Genomic DNA, 23,422 nt, shown 5'->3' on the forward strand with positions numbered 1-23,422 from the left:
GCAGATGACAATTAAAATTTTTGCGTATTCAATTTCTGTGCTCTAAATATATCTATGTTTGTTTATTTATATAATGAAGTACTTAAAAAACGCTTATGAAACACTGCACGTAATGTTTTTCTGCGTTTTTATTTTTAAAAGAGAACATATTTGTTGTTAGGTTTTTTCCACTCTCTGGCCTCTACATATTAAATTATATTGTTCATAGATTCTAAATTCATTTTAAAAACTCATGTTTACCTGTAGTTGAATTTATCAGCTGGTTGTTAAGTCTTTCAATAACGCGGGTATAGATAACAGTTTGTGGAAGAACCCGGCACTTCAGAAGGTTTTCTGATTTTTGGTATCTTTGACGCGTCGGATTAAAAGTTTAAATGGATAAAAGATAGTGCATGGACTTTTCAATTTCTTTCGTTTTTCTTTGCTTTTAGAAGAGACTGGAACAAGAATTGTATGTTGCCCTGATTTTCAGTGCCGGATGGAAATTTACACACACAAATGGCGGAGTACGATTTGAAAAGATACAATAGTTACACATCTCCGGAAATGATAGAACCGGAATATAGAAGGAAAGAGTCTGGATGTTTTGTTCGGGTGACTACGGGGTTTATTCTCTTACTACTTGGTTTGATTCTGGTGGCTGGTGTAGCAGCAATTGTTTATTTCGTGCAGAAGGACAATTTAAGCAATGACAATAATGATGTTTCTGAAGTCACTTCTCCTGAAAAACTCAAAAGTGATTGTGAAGCCCTCGCAGAGGCGGGAAAGCTGGACCAAGACAAAGTTTGTGAGTATATAACACAGTCCTCTTTAATGTAGATATTTCTCATCTCCATTTAAAAAAAGACTTGCAGAAGAATCTTCTTTGAGTTACTTGTTCTATTTTCTATTTTTCATTAATAAGAGATTTTTTTCTCGAAACAGTAAGGAGGAAAAATTGTATACAAGAAATATCAATCCATACGTATTTGGGTTTATGGAGATGCATATGTATAAGTTGTAAATGCATATAAGGAAAACGTGTTCGTATGCAATGTTTGACATGGAATTTAAGGATTATATGCATGGATCTAGAATAGGCAAATATTTGCCACTTATGAAGTGTTAATGTTGATGATATTTTGAATATTTCAAATCCGAATTATATGCATACACCCGAATGCTTTCTTATACTAAAACACTATTAGGAAAGGTGTGGGTTGTTTACGCCCTGTTGAAATTTCAAAGTTCTATCCCTTTTTAGCACTTAACAATCCAGTTCTCAATCTGTTCAAGCTTTACGTGTAAATAATGGAATTTTGTAAACAAATGTAGAAAAGCGAAGCTTTTATCATGATTGTGTCATTTTGCATCACTGCACTGAAATAAAGCATCGCGCACCTGCTAAAAGTAAAAATGTCATTTTGCACCACTGCATTAATTGGGCGTCGATCCTTAAGGATAAGCATATATAAAAAATTTCCTCTACTGTACATTAGAATAAAAAAAAATATATTGGAACAAACTAATTGAATTTCAAACTTATCGTCTTTAAAAAGTCGTGTCTAGTTTGTGCGCATCAAGTAAACCAAGCTAATATGCACCATATTCGATAAAAGCGCTAAATACTCCAATGTAAATATGCACAAGCGGTGGGTATTCGTGCATCCGCATGCTCTCGTTTGTTTAGATATCAATTTGAAGACCGAGTTTTAATGTCGAGGACATATACGTGCCGGTATCACTATGAGATTTGAAACTTTCATATTATGAATGGGTGTCCAGTCATCCATTACTCTAGATGGAAATGAACTTTCAACATTATGTTTTGTATATAAGTTAATCACCCATAGATGCAATGAAGTAGACACACGGTGATTCTATATAATTTGTACTTGTTTTCATCCAAAGGAATTTTATTTTAGAGTGAAAACGCCCAGATTTAAAAAAAAAATCCGGACCCCATCCCCTCTCTGGATTTTCAGAGTTACTGAATCTATAACTAATGTTGCCAAAAAAAAAAAAAAAAAAGACAATAAAGCCCTCAACCTTGGAAAAAGTAACCCTTGTTCATGTTGTTAGCTGATAAGAAGATATATATATATATATATATATATATATATATATATATATATATATATATATATATATATATATATATATATATATTCGTTCATTTATTTACTAGTATATATTTATTTATAAAGGGCATGACCAAGCTTTGTAAACGCGTCAGCTCGTTCTTGTCAAGAAGGCCAGATACAAGCCCTACAGTATTATAGGACATTTTCTAGTGGCTGTTATATACATGTACCACCCCGCATGATTTCACGTGACCTTCCTATGACCTTCACACGATCCTCTCTCTCCATTTTATCAAAGACCCATTGATTTAAATCAAGACTATCAGGTCGGTGTGTATATATTCCTCTGATAGGAAACAAAAATAGGATCTTTAAATTCGATTCCAGTATACCTGTACTATCAAAATAGATAGTAGCATGCTTCTATAAACTAGGCAAAAGGTTGTGAATTTTTTTTTAGCTAAGTTTGTGTTTCGTAATTCATTTTGCTGCCATAAATGCATAAGTTATAATGTTCAAAAGCAAAATGAACATCACGAGCCGAGGGTTGTCCCAGAAAAACGCGAACTTTAATAAATATTTCATTAACTACCTGAACAAAATTATTTATATCTGGCACAGTGTTGGGAAATGATGTTTTCGCCATTTTGACCAAATACTATAAGGTTGGAATGTCATATGCATTTATAAACAGCATTTAAAGGGTGTTAAATATCGGTGGTAGGCGCACGGCAATTTCTTGACTTTCAAAATTAGCACTGACATCTATGTTTTTCTTTATTACACTGCTATACGTTTTTCTTTATTACACTGCTATATGGAAATATAATGTGACAAAAATTCCATCCATAAAAACTTTACGATCTAGAGTACTCGTGTGTAAAAAATTAATACTTTGACTTTATAAGTGAGAAAAATATGACATTATATTTGACCAAACACTGTTAGTTAGATATTGCCCAAAACAGCGACGTCCTGCAATAATTCGGCGCACCAAATTATCACTCAGGACTTTGTGGAGCAGGGTATGATTCCTGTTGTTAACACGGGATAAGAGCTGGAACGAAGGAACGACACAAATACATGTATCGAGCACTGGTTTATACATAGTAAAAGAGGTTCAAAGATACATGGACTGGTTATCCAATGGGAGAAGCGTTTGGTAAAAAATGACGACAAACTGAAAAGTCTAGTGCTGGACGTCATACGTGGAGACCGCCGTTAACTATGCGAGCAGTTAGATTTATGAGGCCAAATAAAAAAAATATGTGTGGTTCCGGTTACCCGACCATCCCTATTTTATACCCCCGACCCTAAACTTTTTTTGGCAATTTTCATATTTTTCCAGAATTTTCCCAGATTTCTATCAATGGCTCCGGTTTAAGTTTTAGTTTCAGCAATGACGGCCTCCTTGCAAAACATAGTGCAAGTGTTTAATAGTGTTAAATCCAAAGCAAGCTAGCATGTAGGTGTGTGACGGTACATATTGTCGTTTTGTACATATTGTCGTCGGCGACAATATGTACCTACCCTCACTGCACATATTATCGTCCATCGGTATATATTGTCGCCGGCGAAAATATGTACCGAGACGAGCCTTTTTTTCCTCCTGCATAATGGACGACAAAATGTACAGTCAAGCACCAGCACATATTGTCGTCGGCGACAATATGTGCAGTCAAGGTCGGCATATATTGTCGTCGATATATTGTTTTGACGAATACTAGTATTTACTTGAGAAAGGAAAGAGAGATTTACAAACACACACACACATGCGCACGGAGGGAGACAAACACCATTTCTAATAATACTGTAGGGAGAAAACTTTCTGGGCAGAAAATTGTGTCCAGGATTGATGTACATCACTGTGATATGTCAAAATACCGTAATTCTTGAGACATCTGATAAATCAGCCTATTCTTTTTTCTTGTAAAATATACTTGGGAGATTGAATACACGTGTTAGTTTTTTAGTTCAGTAGTAATGATCTTTTTGGAAATTAATTTTGCGTTTTTCTTATATACAATCATATGTAGATATAATTGGTGTTGAGGTTCACATTTTTAGATCACCTGAGCTGGAGTTCAAGTGAGCTTTTCTGATCACATTTTGTCTGACCGTCCCTCTGTCTGTAAACTTTTCACAATTTCAGCTTCTTCTCAAGAACTACTGGGTTAATTTCAACCAAACTTGCCACAAAGCATCAGTGGATAAAAGGGATTCAAATTTGTTCAAATGAAGGGCTAGGCCCTCTTTCAAGGGAAGAAGAATATTTAGAAAAAAAAAATCCTTCATTTTTTGTGCTGGGTCAGAAGAGATGATACTTATGTGAAAGCTTCGTTTTATAGCGTACGATCAATTTTGCGTAGCTGGCACGAAAAGAAAAATCCCTAACTGCTCAATGACCATGAGTGCCAAGCATAGGTCTAAAGAACTACGCACGCTAACTCTCGATTCCCGCCTACATTTTACACCCATTTAATTCAATACTAATGACAATTTGGCCGAAAAATCTTTGTTGAATGCAAAGAACAGTTCTATGGTAATTTTAATTCCAGTGTTAAATAGTTATTTACCCAAATTCCAGCTCTTTGAATAAGGGGGGTAGACGATATTTTTCATTGAAATCGGGCTTTAAAGCATCACCACATTTTAAAATATTCTTGGATATGAATAAATGTTCCTCAAATTTTTTCTTATGTTTTACTCATATAAAATTAAACATATATTATTAATAAAATACAATGTTTTAGTTGTAAACCCCAATGAGATTGGTAAAAAAAAATTAACCATTTTGGTAGTTTTTTGTCTGTAAACATATGTTCCCCCCGTGAAACAACAAAAGCTTTGGTATGAATTTGTGAAAGGACAGTCCATATTACTTGTAAAAAGGAATTTTGTTTCACAGGGGGGGGGGGGATGTTTTAAAAATATTTTCCGTTTTCCGTTGTTTTCTATAGTGAAAATCACAAGTTTTACCAAAATTATAGATTTATCTCTCATTGTTTTCCCAATGTAATGTTTTATGAAAATTCATATAAATATCTATATAGGTATGAAAAATCATTCAAATATGTTAACTTTTGAAAAATGACGTGGTGGTAGGCGGGAGAACAATACTATAGTTCGCAGTTCTTTGCAGCTCTCTACACCGGCAAGTGGTGACGTCTACGAATAAAAAATTCATTATAACAACAAAGACAAAATCATTATAACAACAAAGACAAAATCATTTTTGTTCAAATAATGACTCCATGGAATAGGTTGGGATCACAATGGGTGATTAAAGTCTTACATAGGAATATATACAGAAAATCTTTAAAAATCTCATGAACCAGACAGATGTAGGACCGGCGCACCCCCACCCCCACCCCCCCTCCTTGGATTAATTTTTTGTCTGCTTTGGTAAATTTTGTTTGTTTAACTTGTATATAATCTCAATTTAGTCCACAGATAAAATTTCATAGTTTAATAATTTACTTAACATATACAGTAACACACCTTTACATGCAAATGACTTTTTTAAGAATTTTTAGCTTGTCAAAAAAAATTCTGAACCACCCCCTCTTTTGTCTGGATCCACCACTAAGAACAGCAGTAGGCCCGTGAATAGTGATACTTATATGGAAGTTAATTCCTCAGGTAGTGCAGATTCAAGCATCTTCAAATCAAACCGGGCCTAGGCTGGGTCCACAATAAGCGATCAAATTTTTACATAGGAATATAATTCTTTAATAATTATCTTCTCAAAAAGAGATTAAGGCAATGCAACAGAGCAAAACAAAGCAATGATTAGTCATATTTATATGGATTGTTGATTGATTGATTATTATTATACCTCTACTGAATTTTTCCCTATATAACATTAGATCGCTAGATGTGACTATTTCCCTAGAAATCATTAAGAATGGACTAATCCCCGTGTGTTAGTCAAGTGAGCTAATCCCCGCTTCGAAAGCTAATTCCCGGTTATCCGTAATCCTCTAGGTTTTACATTAAAATTGGTATGATATGTGAATGGACTAATCCTCGTGTGTTAGTTCAGTGACCTAATCCCTGCTCTGAAATCGCGCTATCTGAATCCTCTAAATTTTACGTTTGTATCGGTTTAATAAAACAGTCAAAAGTGTATCATTGCGGCTTCGCCTCGGGAAATAGTCCTGGCCTTGGGGAACTGAAATCTTGCTAACTCCCTCAATGATATACCTTAACTGTATATTGTTGTTTAACACCGAGTTGGCAATATTTCAGCCATATTTTGACGAGAACATTTAGTGTATATGGCCATTTTTGAAGTTTATAGTTTCTCTGGTCATATTTATATGGATCATTGCCGTGCATCGTCATGCGACATGTTCTGATGGATGACAATATGCACAGTGAGGGTAGGTACACATTGTCGCCGGCGACAATATGAACAAGACGACAAAATGTACCGTCACAATCACGCTGCATGAAATAGCATTCGAGACACGTCAGTGTGATATACACCCCAATTGCATTCACAAAACTACCAAAAAACAACAAAAGAAGTCTTTAAGCAACAATATCTGTGGGGCGACAATATATACAGTGAGGGTGAGGCACATAATGTCGCCAGCGACAATATGTACATGTGTTACTTTTCAGCCGGCGACAATATGTACCGATGGACGACAATATGTGCAGTGAGGGTAGGTACATATTGTCGCCGACGACAATATGTACAAAACGACAATATGTACCGTCACAAGGTGTCCCCTACCAATATTGACTAGTATATTATCACACCACATCTAAATGCCACTTGCAAAGGAGTGGAAGGTATTATTTAGAAATATTAAGAAAATCATTTTGTTAAAAAAAAAGACCCTACCTACCTACCCTAATTTTTTGGAGGTGTAACCGGAACCATACATTTTTGTTTGGCCTGATCGGGGTTGGAAAATTAAAAGAATTAATTCCTTGATTAATTCTAAACTGTAGTACGTGTGAAATGGATAATTCGGTAACTAAAAGAAAACCAAAAGCAGTATCGAATTTCTGCTTCGAACGAATTTTTAAAGGCGCACAATTCCTGAACAAATTCAAAAACTCCGCGAGCTACGTTTTGACGTCGTCTGTGTTGCGCCGTGAGTTATTTTGAATGATTCGTTTATCAGAGAGAAAAATGTTATTTATGGAGATATTTTATTGAAATGTCTGTGAATTAGGTAAAAAATGTTGATTATGGTGCATTCCAATTTTTAACTTTATAATATAAGTTAAAGAAAAATATTGAAAATGTTCGTATATATATGATGCCTTAGACTTAGACGCAATGAGACAGATTGTCGACAGCGATGCATGTAATTGAAACAGTGCTTGATTTTATATAAATAAACTAGAAATTAATAAATATAGATATTTTCTTTCATATTGAAAGGTGTTGCATGTCCAACGAAGTCTCCAGCTACGTGCCCACAATGGACGCCTTCAAGCACATCATCAACTGCGTCATCGACACAAATTGCGTCATCAACACCCACATCACCAACACCAACCACGAACTTCCGCTTACCAGACTCCTTAATTCCTTTAGAATATGATCTAGCTATCAAACCGAACATGTTCTCCGGAAGTCCGGATTCATTTGATTTTGAAGGCACTGTAAAGATAAAAATGGAGGTTCGAAAAGCCACCCATGAAGTCATAATGCATGCTCATAACTTGACCATAAGTGACGTTAAGTTTGGTGCTATCACAGATTCCAAGACGTCACTTTCAAATCCGGATTTCGATCTGAAAAGGCAGTTTGTGATATTTAGATTAAATGAAGTTCTTGATACGAGCAAAATTTACGAGATAGAAATGAATTTTCGTGGACCATTGCGAAATGACATGAAAGGATTTTATCTAAGTTCATATGATGATGGGGGACACACCAGGTATATATGATTTTTTTTTTCACTTTCATGTCCCTCTGTTCTTCTTCAAATATAATGAATGGTGTATCATTGTGCAATGAATACATATATATTATCATCTGCGGCAGGGGATAATTAAGGCTAGCTAGCGAGAGAGAGAGAGAGAGAGAGAGAGAGAGCTTTTTTCAGTGCCTGCTAAAATTAAACGCGATTTTAACAATTAAATAGCTCATAGAGGTTACATTATCGATAACCTATGATATATGATGCACATTTGAAAGCATGAATAGGGAAAAAGTGTTTCGCCGTACCCAATATCAAAAAAGAAGAAAACGGGATCCATTTGCCCCAAGTGCTCTCCAGATAAGTCATAGAGACGATCCTAATGGAGCGCCAAGATCGTTCCTGATGTCCCGGGCTCAGTGACATAAAAGACTGCATGCTGCATGTCAAAAAAAGCCATTATTGCTCATATATTGACAATTGTTTTATTTTATCTGATTTTAAACATTCCAGCATAAGTTTACACTCGTACTGAAATCTCCCTGAGCGGTCAATTTGGTCTATATATAGACACAGGTTCTCCACATAAAATGTCAATAACCTATAGCGTATGCATTTTATATATACACAATTAATCTTCAAATCTTGTCAGCAATTTGAAATGTCCATGAGTTTAGCAGAATTTTTTTTAAGGTAGTGTGCATGGGAGACAGTATTTTGGTACGATTTCATTAACGTACATGTAGGACGAGGAGGGGAAGGGACTGTCGCCTCCACTTTCTTTCTGAGAAGAGTCTGTTTCCATTAATTCCACTTTAGATTTATAATTAAGTAGTCATAAATTATGTTTTTGAAGCCTTTTCATTCAGTTTGCAATTTGAACTTGATTTGGACACAGATACTTGAGGACAGAATCCCCCCTCCCCCCTCCTGAAATGGACCTCTGGGTCTTTTCGACTTTTTTCTTCATAAATTATCTTTTAATGAAATATTCTGTGATCAAATCCATGTGCCGTTTATCCGAAAAATTAATTAAAACAGACAGTTTATACCTACCCCACTCTGGCAATCTTTATAAAATGTTTGTTTTATAGTTAATTTATCCGATTGAGGGTATGGATTATGATACTGTGTCGGAGAAAATTTTACTGTGTCGGGGCCGACACACTAAAATAGCTCATGGACTGGAGAACCCTGATTATCATTGTGTATATATTTCACTAAAAGATGAAAAAAACTTGAGTCGAAAAGGCCTGGGGTCTTTATCGCGGGGGAAGGGGGGGGGGGGGTCCTGTCCTTAAGCACTTGGCTGTGGATTTAATTGGAGCATTTCAAAATTTTCCAAATAAGAGACTCTGAATTCGCATGCTGTTTTATAATCTATAACTGAATATCGAGAAGTTAAAAATTTTTTGATCGGGTTCGTGATTCGTAAAAATAAATGGCGCGCAATGCAAGTTTGGAAGCTGTATTGTAAACATGGTAGAGGATGTGGTTACTTAATAAAGATTGGTAACTTTGGTTTTAGCAGAATATAGAATTACCTTTCAGATAATGCCTGAGTCTTGAAATGCATTCTGCAAAAATATGGGGGAAAATCTCCGTAGCAGAGTGTATAATATATGACTAGGATATGTGTACATTGTATGACTGAGAACATGGAGAAGTAAATTTTGGAAGTGGAAGAAATTGAGATATGAGATGTCATTCAGTCGATGTTTCGGCTGAAATGTTGCAGATAAAACCACAACTAACTGAAAACCTCAAGCAGCTGAAAGTACAGCAGTTCTGTGTATAGTAGTTAGTACCATATAATTATACGACAATTTCCCGTCGAAGGAGTATATATTCAAGTCCTAAGAACCAAGGCTGCAGAACATACTGGAAGTAATTTATTAAATACTTCATAACAACCAAGCTCCTGGCTTCTAGAGATTTTGTAGGGTAAAATGAGGTCAACCGAGTAGACATTTTTTTGACGAAACTGTGATTTACGCTAACTTTGACAATTTTAGTGGGGGGGTGCACAATGGGTGCGCCCCCCCCCCCCCTTAAATCCGCCACTGACAACAATGTTATTTTTATTAATAAGAAAATATATCTTTATCAGATACCTAGCAACAACTCAGTTCCAGCCCACTGATGCCAGGAAAGCTTTTCCGTGCTTTGATGAGCCAGGATTAAAAGCCAACTTCACCATAAAAATAACTCGTCCTGTGGGATGGACTTCTCTGTCGAATTTGAATATACGTACAACGTTAAATGTTGGGTTTGTATTAGTCTTGTTTCTAGACCAAAAGATTGTCATTTCATATCTTAAAAATGTATTTTTATTGTGAAATTTTTGAAAACTTACTTTTACTTTACGTGTGAATTGCAAGTTCCATGTGTATTTCGAAGGTTTAAACAGTGACTGAACACTAAGTCTTAGAAGCAAGTTTTAATTCACACTACAATGATCACTAACTGATTCTTAAATACTCAGAGCCTTGAATTTTGAATTTTCCTTTTTTGTTGATTTCTTATTTAAAGCAGTACTAATTGGCAACAAGATGTTTACAACACATCTCCCAAGATGTCCACGTACCTTGTGGCATTTGTTGTGTCTAAGTTCCAGTCCAAGCGTGGAACATTTACTAATGGCAAAGTAAGAAACATTGCAAGGTCTAAAAAGACAGAGCATAATTATACTGAAATTTTACATTTTACCATGTGTTACTCTAAGAAGTAAGATTTTGCACCTGAGGAGAAAGAATAAGACTTGTGTGAAGTGACATAGATTTTTGTTCAGTATCCCCCCCCCCCCCCCCCCCCCCCCCCCCCCCGATATTTTTTGAACTAAAACTTGTGACTTTGCACATCTTTTCTTCAATGTTTCATTCACTATGCAGATTTTTTGGCCATATTGGCTCATGTATTCTACCTTATTAAATCTGATTGATTGATTTGAATTATTTACTTGAGCAGTTACATTGGTAACAGTTTGGTCATCTGTCCTTAATGCATCCTTTGTGTTCATTCTTTGAGTGAGAAGGCCCTCAGCCTGTCACTTTTAGTAGATGTTCATTTGTTTTGAAAGATGTAAAACTGTTCAATTTTGCAGACATATAATGCTTGGGCCCAGCCTTCGGCCATCAATCAAACAGAGGAAGCTTTATATGTGGGAACAAGAGTTATCCAGGAATACGAAAAGTTCTTTGACATTGAATTTCCTCTTCCTAAACAGGGTAAGAATACAGCAAATTTAACCAGCATTTTGTCTTTCTGATACACAAAAAATTCAATTTATTATAAGGCCAAATAAAAAAATATGTGTGGTTCCGGTTACCCGACCTTCCCTATTTTATACCCCCGACCCTAAACTTTTTTTGGCAGTTTTCATATTTTTTCCGGAATTTTCCCTGATTTCCATTAATGGCTCCAGTTTAAGTTTTAGTTTCAACAATGACAGCCTCCTTGCAATACATAGTGCAAGTGTTTAATAGTGTTAAATCCAAAGCAAGCTAGCATGTAGGTGTTCCCTACCAATATTGACTAGTATATTATCACATCTAAATGCCATTTGCAAAGCAGTGATGATATTATTTAGAAAAAATTAAGAAAATCATTTTGTTAAAAAAAAAAAAAATTCCCTACCTACCTACCCTAATTTTTTTGGAAGTGTAACCGGAACCACACATATTTTTTTGTTTGGCCTAACAGATGCATTCAACACATAATAAATACATATTATGCAATTATTAGTGGTGTTCAGTCATCAATTATAATCAAAAATCAGTCGATTGCTGGCCTAATCCAAGTGCTGGATTACAAAATTTTTATTCCGATTAATCGGTTTATTTATTTTATTTAACAAGCATAATAGTTTTTAAGCCAAATATTCAAGCCGTGACTTGTCTATAAACTTATTTGTGCATCATAATGGTGCAGACAAACAGACATTGTATTCATACCCGGGTAACAATTCTCATTCCCAGGTATGGACATACTTTGGATTCTACAAAATGAACGATGAACCAGCTGGACTAGATAGAACGTTCTATCGTTAAAATGATATAATTGTTCTATGGACTAAGGCTCGTCCCGAGACACAGTTAAATTATTCTAACTACAGCTGGACCACCAAAGAAAGTAGTTATTCACCCATTCTTACCATTTAATAAACTAAATTGACAGACTTTGTACATGTCCGATTATAATTGATAATTAGTTAGTTACAGTAGCCCGTTCATCGATTATGAAATTCTTACCGATTCCCATCACTAGCAATTTTACATGCATATGTTATGGTATCTTTCATGACTGATTAGCCTCTTTGATTTGTTCAAATACTTATTTTCCTTAGTGAGCAGCATTTAGGAGAATACTGTAGATTCCCAAATATACGCGAGGAATTAATTTTCGCATAATTTCGCGAGAAGCACCACTCGCGAAATAAAATTACTCGCTTTTATTTTTATGCTGCCGAAATGCATGTAAAATCTCGAGATCAAACGTCTACTCGCGAGTTATTGTTCTCACGATTTGACGTCTTGGAGCCGTCTTGCTATATAAAGTATTGCATAAAATAAGGAATCTGCAGTAGATTCAATTTTTTGCAGATTATTGCAGATGCAATGATGGCTTACTTGCAATGACCTTTGCATACAATTATGTGTAAGAAGCAGATATGACACCTGAAAATTGGATAAGTTATCAATTGATGATGACGGGTGACCTTTTAAGACCCAGCATTATAAACCACTGAAGCATTTATGAGATTTTAAATTATAATTGGTTTCTAGGTCTAAGCCTAAATTTTAATAGACCTGTCACATTGAATTATTAAATGTTTTACAAAATTTGAAGCATCTTACATTCTTTTGAATAGGTAATCACAGTAGAAATTTAAAGTGAAATAAAATTATTGGATATTTAATGCTCTCCATGAAATACTGGGCTGTGAAAGATCATCTTTCAAAATCAATTCATTTATCCTATTCTCAGGTGTCATAACTGCTTTCCAGACATAGACTTATTGCATGTAAAAGTCACTCCAGTGTATAATGTTTTTGTGTAACATTACCAAGGTAAATAAGTCTGTAAAAAAAAACAAAACAAAACAAAAGATAAGGCTTCAAGTTTTTAATGTGCATAGAGATTTTAAAATTTTTTTCATGACAACTAAAATTTTGTCATAAAGGTGCTTTTTTGGAACTCAGACTGTGGCTCTGTGCTCAGTATAAGCCCACAGTGATAAGATATTTTAAATTTCATCGTAATCTGTTGCAGAAATGATTGCTGTTCCTGACTACCCTCTTGGTGCCATGGAGAACTGGGGTTTGATAACATACCGAGAGTCCTCCATGTTATTTGATCCGGAGGTCTCCTCAGAAACTAACAAAGAGAGAGTCACAAAAACCATCACCCATGAACTCTCTCATCAGGTCAGAGGATAAGGGTCACAGATATAACTTCTGTTAAATGTCCTGTTAAAAGGTCAAAGGTTAAAGTCACAAATATATTAGAAAATGTGCATTTTAGTTGAAGTAGTACAGAAGATTTTGCTTTGTAAAATTTAATGTAATGAATTGTACTTTTCTGCAGTGGGTAATGTTAAAATGTATCGTTATTACAGTGGTTTGGTAACTTGGTTACCATGCAATGGTGGGATGACCTCTGGCTCAATGAAGGCTTTGCTACATTCATTGAATACTTGGGAGCAGACTTTGTACGTCCTGAATGGAAGATAGTAAGTTGAGTTCATGATTGTAATGATAAACTTGACATGGTGTTCATTTGAAGCTGTCACTGTGTTCGCATATTGAGGTATCAAATTTAAAGAATCAGGGGTGTGCAATTAAAAAAATCAAGTACTAGCCCACGGGCTAGTGGCAGCAATAAAGTTACTAGCCCACAGTAAAAAGTTACTAGCCCAAATGTAGGTGGGAAATGTAACAACTACGAAAAAATAAATTATTGTTGAATAAGTCAAGGGTTTAAGGTAATTCTTTTTAGAATTAAAGTTTTATTCTCACTAGTAAAATTGAATCATGTATAAATTAATAATTATGATAGAAAATAAAAATGAATTTAAATAAATTATTTTTTTTCCTTTTCTCTGTGCATATTGCACTAGCTCATCTAAAACGAAGTGAAATCTTTTTTTTTATCTTAAATTATTAAATACACTGGAAATATATTTTATGTACACGTAAATCACATAATACTTATCTTTCAGTTGATTGAGTGATCGTAAATAATAGATATCTGCCTTTATTTACCATAAACACATGAATGGAGGAAATTCGGATTAGGAAAAAAAACGATCGTTTTTGGAAGTAAATAAGTCAGGAAGTGCTGCAAAATGGATAAGATTATGGAGATTTACGAACAATAGGAGCATTCTGCCTGGAAATTTTTCATTGGTTGGGAACTTAATAGCAAAAAATAAGTGAAAATACCGGTAGTGATTTTCATTTATAACATTGGTATTTTTAATTTTTACTAGCCCAAGGGGCTACCTGCATGCAGAGAACAACTAGCCCGACCCCAAAAAATGGTAGCCCTGGGCGTCGGGCGATGCTAATTGCACACCCCTGAGAATTACTATTGTTAAGGTCAATTCACCTTCTGAAAAAAGAGATAACTTTCACTGGGATTAATGGGTGTTAGTCCTTTAAAAATGGTCAAGTAAAAAATTATTTATGTCTGTTTTCACTGCAAGGTATACTTAAATTGTTCACATTTCAATTACAATTTACATTTCTTTTTGAAATCAATTTTATTAAAAGAAAATTTCATATGAGTGAACAGAGATATGGTACACCTTATGAGCCCTCTATACACTGCACACTAAAGTGTTCTGATTTTGTGGTATTTTTATGCAGATAGAGTAATCTGTGCTTTAATCTAGATAAAATAAATTTAAATGTACTGTCTATTACTTAATTTTTGATCAAATCAAGCATTCATAACATTTTAATAGGCCAAAATGAATAGATTGAACACTTCATTTGCAGGTATTTTGCCCACTTAAGTAAACAACAGTGATTTCTATTTATCATTACTTCATTATCTTTGAACATTTTTTCTGGGGGTAAATGCAAGGTAGCCTATGTTGAAAATGTAATAGATAAGCTCAATATTTACACCTTTACACTATATAATTTTCTCAATGTCCAAAAAAAATTTTCCTTTAGTGTATAGAGGGTCCTTAAAATTGAGAAACTGAGTACAGTAACTGTAAACCAACTTTTATTCGTGTGCGAGAAATATCCGCGAGTTTCCCGACCTTCTTTAACTTGCGAATATTAATCGCCGCAAACCATTTATTATGCTTTGTATTTGTATAGAATGTTTCGTCAATTGTAAAAATTAATTGTCGCAGATTTATTTAAACTTATGAATCGCGAATAAAAGATAACGCGAAAAATAGTTGGTTTACAGTATCTCCATACATTTTTATGATTAGTTGCTTAATGATAGTTTTTTTTAAGTAACATTTTTTAAGACTGACTTTGGGAAATTAATTTTTACTCTCTAAATCTGATTCAGTTCACTTCTTGATAGTATGTAGGAAATTTAACATACTGTACCTTTTGTAGCTGGAGTTGTTCACAGTGTCAGACCTGTTCAGGGCCTTTGAGAAGGATGGTTTGACAACCTCCCACCCAATCTATGTACCTGTGGAAAATCCCGACCAGATCAATGAAATCTTTGATGATATCAGCTACCAAAAGGCAATATTACTTTAAAGTAGAAATACTGTAGTCTGAGCAGATATATTTTTGAGAGGTTAAAATTTTATCACCATTTCAAAAGGACTTGCTTCAATTTGTCATTTTTCAGTTAAAACAATTGATGAACTTGACATTACAATGTATAATCCCTGCAGTGGATAAAATTTTCTTGGCCTGCAGAGTATGATTAGGTTGAAAAGTGTTGACCACAAAGTAAATGAAATTTAATTTCCCCACCCTATTTTCTGTGTCTTCCATGCCTGAAAAACACTAGTCTGTATACTGTAAATCACTTTTTCATTTGTGAGAAATTTATTTTTGGCACAGTTGTGTGAGACTGTCTGCTAGAGAAATTTTAATTCTGTCTGCTAGGGAAAATTTAATTCTGGCGTATGGTTTTATAATTAAAGATTATCTACAACAATGACCAAGGTTTGTGAAAATATTGTCTCGCTTATTAATGCCAAAAAACTTTCAGGTGAAAATAAGTTGTTGAGAAAATTTGGTATATATCTGCCATTTTAGTAATGCTAAAACTTAAATTAGAGAGTAAAATTAGAAAGATTTTGGTCATTTCATGCATCATCTAACTTAAGTATGATAAAGCCTTTGCCCCAGATACGTTAGTTCTTAAGACTGAGTCTCTTTAAATAAAGCAGAAGGAAATATTTTGTGGGTTCTGATGTCAATGAAATATGTATAATTTTAGAGAATGTTAATTCGTATAAGTATGTTTTTTTCTGCATGCAGGGAGGTTCAGTTATTAGAATGCTCCGATTCTTTATGGGTGAAAAGACATTTCTGAAAGGACTTCAGGTACTAGATAATTTTATCAATATTATTTCAAGCATTTGAGCATTCACATACTTGTGAAATTTTTTGATAAAATGTCCTTCTGTAAATAGTCAAAAATATTTTCATGAACATATTAACATACACGTAAAAATCTGAAGCGAATTTTATGTAACTTGATTTTTCTTGGCATATTACCTATAACCATAGTAAAGGGATTGTAAACCAACCATCACCTTTCATGCTGATGTGACACCTTTATTACTGATATAACACTGTATTCTGAGTTTTTCCTTTTAGGATTATCTAAAACAGAAGAAGTATAGCAGTGCTTTCCATGATGACCTTTTCAATGCTTTAGATACGGTAAAATACTTCATAATAAACAAGGGTACTCTTCCATGTATATCTAAAGGTTTTGGGCTGTCATATACCTTATAGGTTGAGGGTAACTGGTTTGAATATTTGAATCTCTAGACATGTCATATGATCAGTATCAATATTGCTTGATTTTACCCTGGTGGAAAACCTCTCTGGCTTTTGATGTAATGACTCATCACTGAAAATAATTAAGTCGCGTTGACACACATTAGCCCAAAAAGATGTCTCTCTTTTATGAGGTATTAAATTGAGGCTCTTACACTTATCTTCATTAACTTCTTTCATAAATTTTGTTTTTTAAGTTTTAAAGTCTCTTGAGGCAATTTTTGCACAATATGAAATGAACAGTTAATTCATGTATCAATTAAGCTTTTTCTGATGATGAAGTGGGCTTTTAGTGCTTTTATGGAAGAGACAAATCTGCAGTCCATTTTTATTCAAGCAAGAACTGAAATGGAAGCATATGTTAATTCTGTGAAATTCTCTGCATTTAATTATACACATGTACAGCTGAACTTCAGTATCTCAAACATTGATATCTTGAGGAAGTGAATTGGAAGTCCCAACCACTTATTCTTCATGTATTTTACCCAATATATATGGAATAGGATATCTCAAAGTTTTTTCTTGGTCCCATTGAGTTGGAGATAATGAGGTTTAACTGCGTACATGAACACTCATGTAATTTTTTTAGGAGTAAGTTGTACAATGTATCAAGATGTTTAAATTTTCTCTGTAACAGAGAGCTCAAACCGAGGGGAAGACATTTCCTGCCACTATCAAGGATATCTTGGACACCTGGATCTCGCAGATGAATTACCCTGTTGTCAAGGTTACCAAGAGTTCAAGTGGAGTCGTCCATGTGGAACAGAAGCGATTCCTTGTCAACGACCCTTCCACTGACCCTGGGCAGTTTGTTTCCAAGTTCAAGTAAGAGAACTTTTTGTACTTAAGGATAGACTTGGAGTACACATAGTGAAGTTGCAGATATTTTTCATACACAGTAAAGCACGCAATAACTTCAAAGGCAAACAAAGTTGCTCTGCTGTCTCTGTATATTTTAGAATTTTCATTCCTGTACAGGGAAATGCTTATTCAGGGTTTTAATATTGCTACATTTATTTAATATGTATTGCTACAAGCATATTTAAAAAGTTCAGAATAAGTTTTTTCTATTATATTACAAATGTAATAAGTTTCACTATATACCCTGAAAAATGCTGAATCACCGGACACAGTTATAACACACAATGGAAACAGTTATTACACCCTCCCACTCATCTGTGCTTGGTTTTTTTCTGCACAATACAGCTTGCGTTCGAGATTTAATGAAGCTGTTTGCTAAGCAAACGTAATCAACAGAGCGTAGTTCAAAGTGTCATGAAAGCATCTTTGAATTATTTGTCTAAACTTAAAAGATTTAGACAGTTTTTTAATTTCAAAACTGTTATATAACATATATCACATGGCTTTGAGGATGACTATACCAGAATATTTGCCCCTCGGTGACAGGAAAGCCCTGGAGTGTTATGTCACCCTCTGCCTTCGACACCGGGTGAATAACACTCCAGGGCTTTCCTGTCACCAAGGGGGAAATATTCTGGTATGTTACCCTCGAAGCCATGTGATATACGTATAATAAAGTGTTAATATTAACCTTCAATAAGATCAATGTTTCCTTATTTCAGCACAAATGGTACTTTATTTTAACGGTTAAGCATGGCCATTGATGTTTATAAATACACTTAATTTATGTAAAAAAAAAAAAGAATCCTTGATTAATTTGTTAACACAGTATTACATGTGCATGTTTCTATTGAAAAAAAAACTCTTAACCAGTTACATGTTCTCTCTGTTATATAGCTACATATGGAAAATTCCATTCACCTTCAAAACTAGCCAGGATTCAAGTCTCAGTGTGACAGATGCAGATGTTAAGTGGATCATGGGAGCAACCAGGGGTAAGGAGTTTTCGTGTTTGTGTGCAGCACAGCCCTGACTGAAGGAAGAAACCTCCCCCCCCCCCTCCTTTCACCCTAAAATTTGGAATTAGATTCCAATATACATGTATATTTTATTAAGAACCTAATAAATTGTAATAAAATATACACATATTTAGCTCACCTCTATGAAGTTGAGATGAGTTTATGCTATATCCCCGGCATTGGTGTCCTGGTTAAAGTTGTAGGAGCAAGTCTTATTCCCAAGTAACTATAAGCCCTACCTGCACTAAATTTGCATAAATCGTGCATCATGGGATATACACTACCTTACTTGCTTCAGATGAAGAATTTGACCTAAATTTCCTACATGAGAGGCAGCCGCAGGTTAAAGTTTTTGGAGCAGGTTTAAGTTTTTGGAGCAGGTTTTATTCCCGAGTAACTATAAGCCCTACAGTGATAAACTTGCATGGATGATGCCTATAGGGATGCACATTACCAGATTTGCTTCAGATGCTACATTTGACCTATGTTTTCCAGGTAACTGAACAGGTTAATATTTATATAACTTGTCCATTCGCAAGTAACTATGAGTCCTCTCATTGTGATTGCATGAACTTGCATTGTTGATGCATGTTACTAGAGATTCACAATATCAGATACACTTTGGAAACTAGGTCTGACCTACGAGTAACATTTGCAGGCGATTGAAGAATCAGGTCCATTTTCAAGGATCTATAGTTCCTAACTTGACCAAACTTGTAGGGATGTTGTATCTAGGAATGCACCCTAGCAGAATGCTTGTTTGATTTGAAACTTTGTCTTACTTATAATATTTGTTGAGGCGAGCTTTGTAATCTTTGATTCTCTGTGTTTTTCTTTGCACAAAGTATGTAATGCTTTGACCTGAGAATTTTTGTAGAAAGTAATTTTTACATAAGAACTTTATTTGTCATTATACATGTATACTGTGCATTTTCTTATAAAAACATGAAGAACTTCATAAACTTTCTTTGTAGATATATGTATACCATATACTAATAAATTTAATTTCTTTTTTCTTTTTTCAGACATTCTTGGTAGCTCCTATCCAGCAGAGGAGGGGGCCTGGATTCTGGGTAACGTCGAGCAGTACGGTTTCTACAGAGTAAACTATGATGAAACAAACTGGATGGCCCTTATGAAACAACTTAAACAAGAGCACCAGGTAGTGAAACTTCTAATGCAAAGTTGAAAAAAAAAACACCTTCAGTAGTGTAAACTATAAATGATTTATTTAAAGCATGTATGTCTGAGTCAATTTTAAGGCACGTAAATGTATGTTTTTATTAATAAAGAAATACACAAGTAATTAAGAGGTTATAATTTGTCAGATTTGCTGTCTAAGTAAAAGATGCAGTGAATTTGGTACATTTACTGATATATATAACTTTACATAGTACACATATGTAGTTTTAATAGTACATAAATGCTTTCTTTCCTTTGTTTAACAGAGAATTCCTCTTTTGAATCGAGCCCAAATAATTAACGACGTCTGGAACCTGTTAAAGGCAGGGGAAGTATCTGTGAATGTGGCCCTGGAGAGTCTTGAGTATCTGGACACCGAGGCAGATTATGTCCCCTGGAGGGCTGCCATGAGTGAACTAGGGTATCTGTCAGACATGCTCGGGGATACTGAGGCTTTCGGGGATTTCCAGGTAATTAGTTGATGAACCAGTTTAATTTTTCAAGTATAGCCCCACTAATGTCTAGAAATAATATTTAATGAATTACAACATATTTAAAAAAATTTTGTAGACATTTATGCAACAGAAATTGAACAATCTCTTCAAGAAGCTAACATTGGATGACTCCAACTCGACACACATTGAAACGTAAGTCATCCTCCTGTTCTGCATTATAAGCATTAGTATAAAAATTTTGTGGATCGATAAATTATTCGAATCTCTCTTTTTTTGAGAATTCTTAAGTACTAATATTTTTCAATTTTCATGAATGATTAGTGTATCTATGAGTATTTGAAGCTCAAGACTCAAAATAATGTACATGTAATATGATGTAAGATTCAAAAGAGCAGATTTTGAGCTGTTTTTCAGGTTGCTGCGTTCCATGGTAGGGAGTGCTGCCTGTGGGTATGGAGTGTCTTCCTGTGTGTCACAAGCCAATAATCTATACCAGGCCTGGATGGAAGATCCTCAGAAAAACAAGTTAGTTCCCACTCAGTTGAACACTGATTTTTTGGGGGCAAAAAACTCCTGCATTGACATTTAACATGATTTCATGTTCATTGTTGTTTTGTTTCAGAATTTTCAAGAGATTTTCATATAAATATGCAGTATTAAATGAGCTATGTCTTTACACTAGTTTCTCATTTGATCCAGATGTATATTTTAGCTATGCATTTGTTAACCAGATTTAAGGTGGTTGTACACTGTTTGAATTCATTAACAGGATAGATCCAGACATTAAGACCGTTGTATACTGCACTGGTATCAAGGAAGGAGGTCAGAAAGAATGGGAGTTTGCTTATTCTCAGTACAAGACGACCACAGTAGCCTCAGAGAAATCTCTCCTTCTGTCAGCTCTATCCTGCTCCTCTAAAACATGGATCCTCAATCAGTAAGTCCTAGAAACATGGATCCTCAAGTTGTAAGTGTGAAGTGTTTCTCAGGGACATGGATCCTCAGTAAGTCTACAATGTTTATATGGGCTTGTCCTCAAAAACATGGATCCTCAATCAGTAAGTCTGAAATGTGTCCTCAGACCTCCTCAAAAATGTGGATCCTCAATCAGTAAGTTTAAAGTGTTTCCTTTGGCCTCTCCTCAAAATCATGGATTCACAAACAGTCAATCTAAAATGTTACCTTTGGTCTGACTTAAGATGCATAAATCAACAATACGCAAGTCTAACATGTCACCTCAGATCTCTGCTCTCAAATGGAACCTCAGGAAAAAAGCCTAAATTACAAATGCTTAGTTAGATCAACTTTCACCTTGATGCTGCCTCGGAAAAGCATGGATGCTTGATCTGAACGTTGACCTCAGGTCCGTTCTGTTCAAAACATGGATAATCAGTGAGTCTAACGTTACCCCAGACACAGTCCTCAAGAAATGTTTACTATTACAGAAATTCCATTCCAGATTTTACGTTCAAAATATGGATTTCAGATTGACTTCCAGAAATTACGGGTCAGGGTTATGCACAACCACTGCAATGATGGAGGCACTACTCTGATTTATATTCTGTGTCATTTATGTATGATACATGGTGACAAAACAGATACTAACATAATGATAGAAAATCTATCATGTCTAAACATTTTCGAAAACCAAGTAAGAAAATAAAGCCAAGGTATTGTCAGCATGAAATTACTGATGAAAGGCAGAAACCATTAAAAAAAATCTGAAATCTGCAGCATGGGGTAAACACCTCTGATATGTACACTACATGTTCATTACTTCACCTTGTGGAAGAAATAAAATTTATGGTCTCCTTGTAAGAGTCAATTGAATTGCTCAATAGTTGAGGCAGTGTTAGAAATTGTTCCAAACTGGTAATTTTCCCTGGATATTTTAAACTTGTAAGCATGCACTATACTTTCAGGAACCTACTAGTTTCCGATTCCAACACTGTTCCTTAGTTTTTTAAAGTTAATTAGAGAAGGAAATTCAATTAATCTAGATAATCATTGGTTCTTTTTTACAGTTATCTGAAGCTGAGCATGGATCCACAAGAGATTCGCAGTCAGGATGTGACCAGCGTCATCATATATGTATCGAGGAATTCGGTTGGTCGATATCTTGCATGGGAATTTATGCAGGAAAACTGGGATATTCTGAGAGAGAAGTAAGCACAAAGAAGTTTTAACAAGGAAGTGCCAAAAAATAAATACTGTAGACGTACTTTTTCTTTGTGGTATTACTTTACACTATGAATATGGTCACAGATTTTCCACAGAAAATTGTCCCTGTGTACTTAAAATAGATTTACGGTATATATACAGTAAAACATGCTTATAGCGAAGTGCCAGGGACCAACAATTTTGATTTCTTTGTAAACGTAATTTGTTATATGCGTTAAGTTTACAACACGTTTCAACTCCACAGGGAAAGAAAATCACTTTGCTGTAAACGTAAATTCATTATAAGCATGTTCGCTATATCATGTTTTACTGTAGTGGCAATCTAAGAAATCTGCTTAATTTTCTACCCTCGGTTTGAACTTAAATTGTGATGATGCGGAATTATGACCCTGTGGAAAAAAATTTGTTAACAGTAAATTAAATCACAAAATTATTCGTGATACGTATCAAGTGTTCTTGTCAACTAAGCACAGTCATTAACATTTTCAGATTTGGAAGTAGCTTTTTCAAATTTCCCACATTGATCAAGGGAATCACAGAATCTTTTAACTCAATGCACCAACTAAAACAGGTATGATCGGAATAAGAAAAGCAATGTTTTGAATGAAGAACTCAAAACTTTTTAAAATTCTTTTTTGTTTGGTAAGATTTAGAGTGACTAGATTTTCAGATTGAAATCTACATGTATTTTATAATTTCAAAATGCCACAATTTGTAAATATCATCATAATAATTAAAAGGTGTGTAGAATTTTTTGTTAGTTTCATGTATTTA

General features: G+C 34.7%; 1 protein-coding gene across 1 annotated transcript in view; it reads left to right on the forward strand.

The window, feature by feature from the left end:
- Positions 1-462: 462 nt before the first annotated feature.
- The window catches only part of LOC133188533 (uncharacterized), an 80,845-nt gene continuing 57,885 nt past the window's right edge, over positions 463-23,422 (forward strand). Inside the window, exons 1-19 of the mRNA XM_061324004.1 lie at positions 463-787; positions 7,468-7,969; positions 10,062-10,220; positions 10,484-10,598; positions 11,055-11,178; positions 13,223-13,377; positions 13,569-13,682; positions 15,538-15,672; positions 16,423-16,488; positions 16,765-16,830; positions 17,588-17,775; positions 18,709-18,806; positions 19,856-19,992; positions 20,279-20,482; positions 20,583-20,659; positions 20,882-20,992; positions 21,237-21,404; positions 22,492-22,632; positions 23,138-23,219. Of these exons, the coding sequence (XP_061179988.1) occupies positions 499-787; positions 7,468-7,969; positions 10,062-10,220; positions 10,484-10,598; positions 11,055-11,178; positions 13,223-13,377; positions 13,569-13,682; positions 15,538-15,672; positions 16,423-16,488; positions 16,765-16,830; positions 17,588-17,775; positions 18,709-18,806; positions 19,856-19,992; positions 20,279-20,482; positions 20,583-20,659; positions 20,882-20,992; positions 21,237-21,404; positions 22,492-22,632; positions 23,138-23,219 (2,931 nt within the window). The 5' untranslated portion in view covers positions 463-498. The remainder of the gene's footprint in view (positions 788-7,467; positions 7,970-10,061; positions 10,221-10,483; positions 10,599-11,054; positions 11,179-13,222; positions 13,378-13,568; positions 13,683-15,537; positions 15,673-16,422; positions 16,489-16,764; positions 16,831-17,587; positions 17,776-18,708; positions 18,807-19,855; positions 19,993-20,278; positions 20,483-20,582; positions 20,660-20,881; positions 20,993-21,236; positions 21,405-22,491; positions 22,633-23,137; positions 23,220-23,422) is intronic.

This window comes from Saccostrea echinata, unplaced genomic scaffold, assembly GCF_033153115.1.
Source record: "Saccostrea echinata isolate AGI-Se365-2 ecotype Australia unplaced genomic scaffold, CSIRO_AGI_Sech_v1 ptg000016l, whole genome shotgun sequence".
Taxonomy (NCBI): domain Eukaryota; kingdom Metazoa; phylum Mollusca; class Bivalvia; order Ostreida; family Ostreidae; genus Saccostrea; species Saccostrea echinata.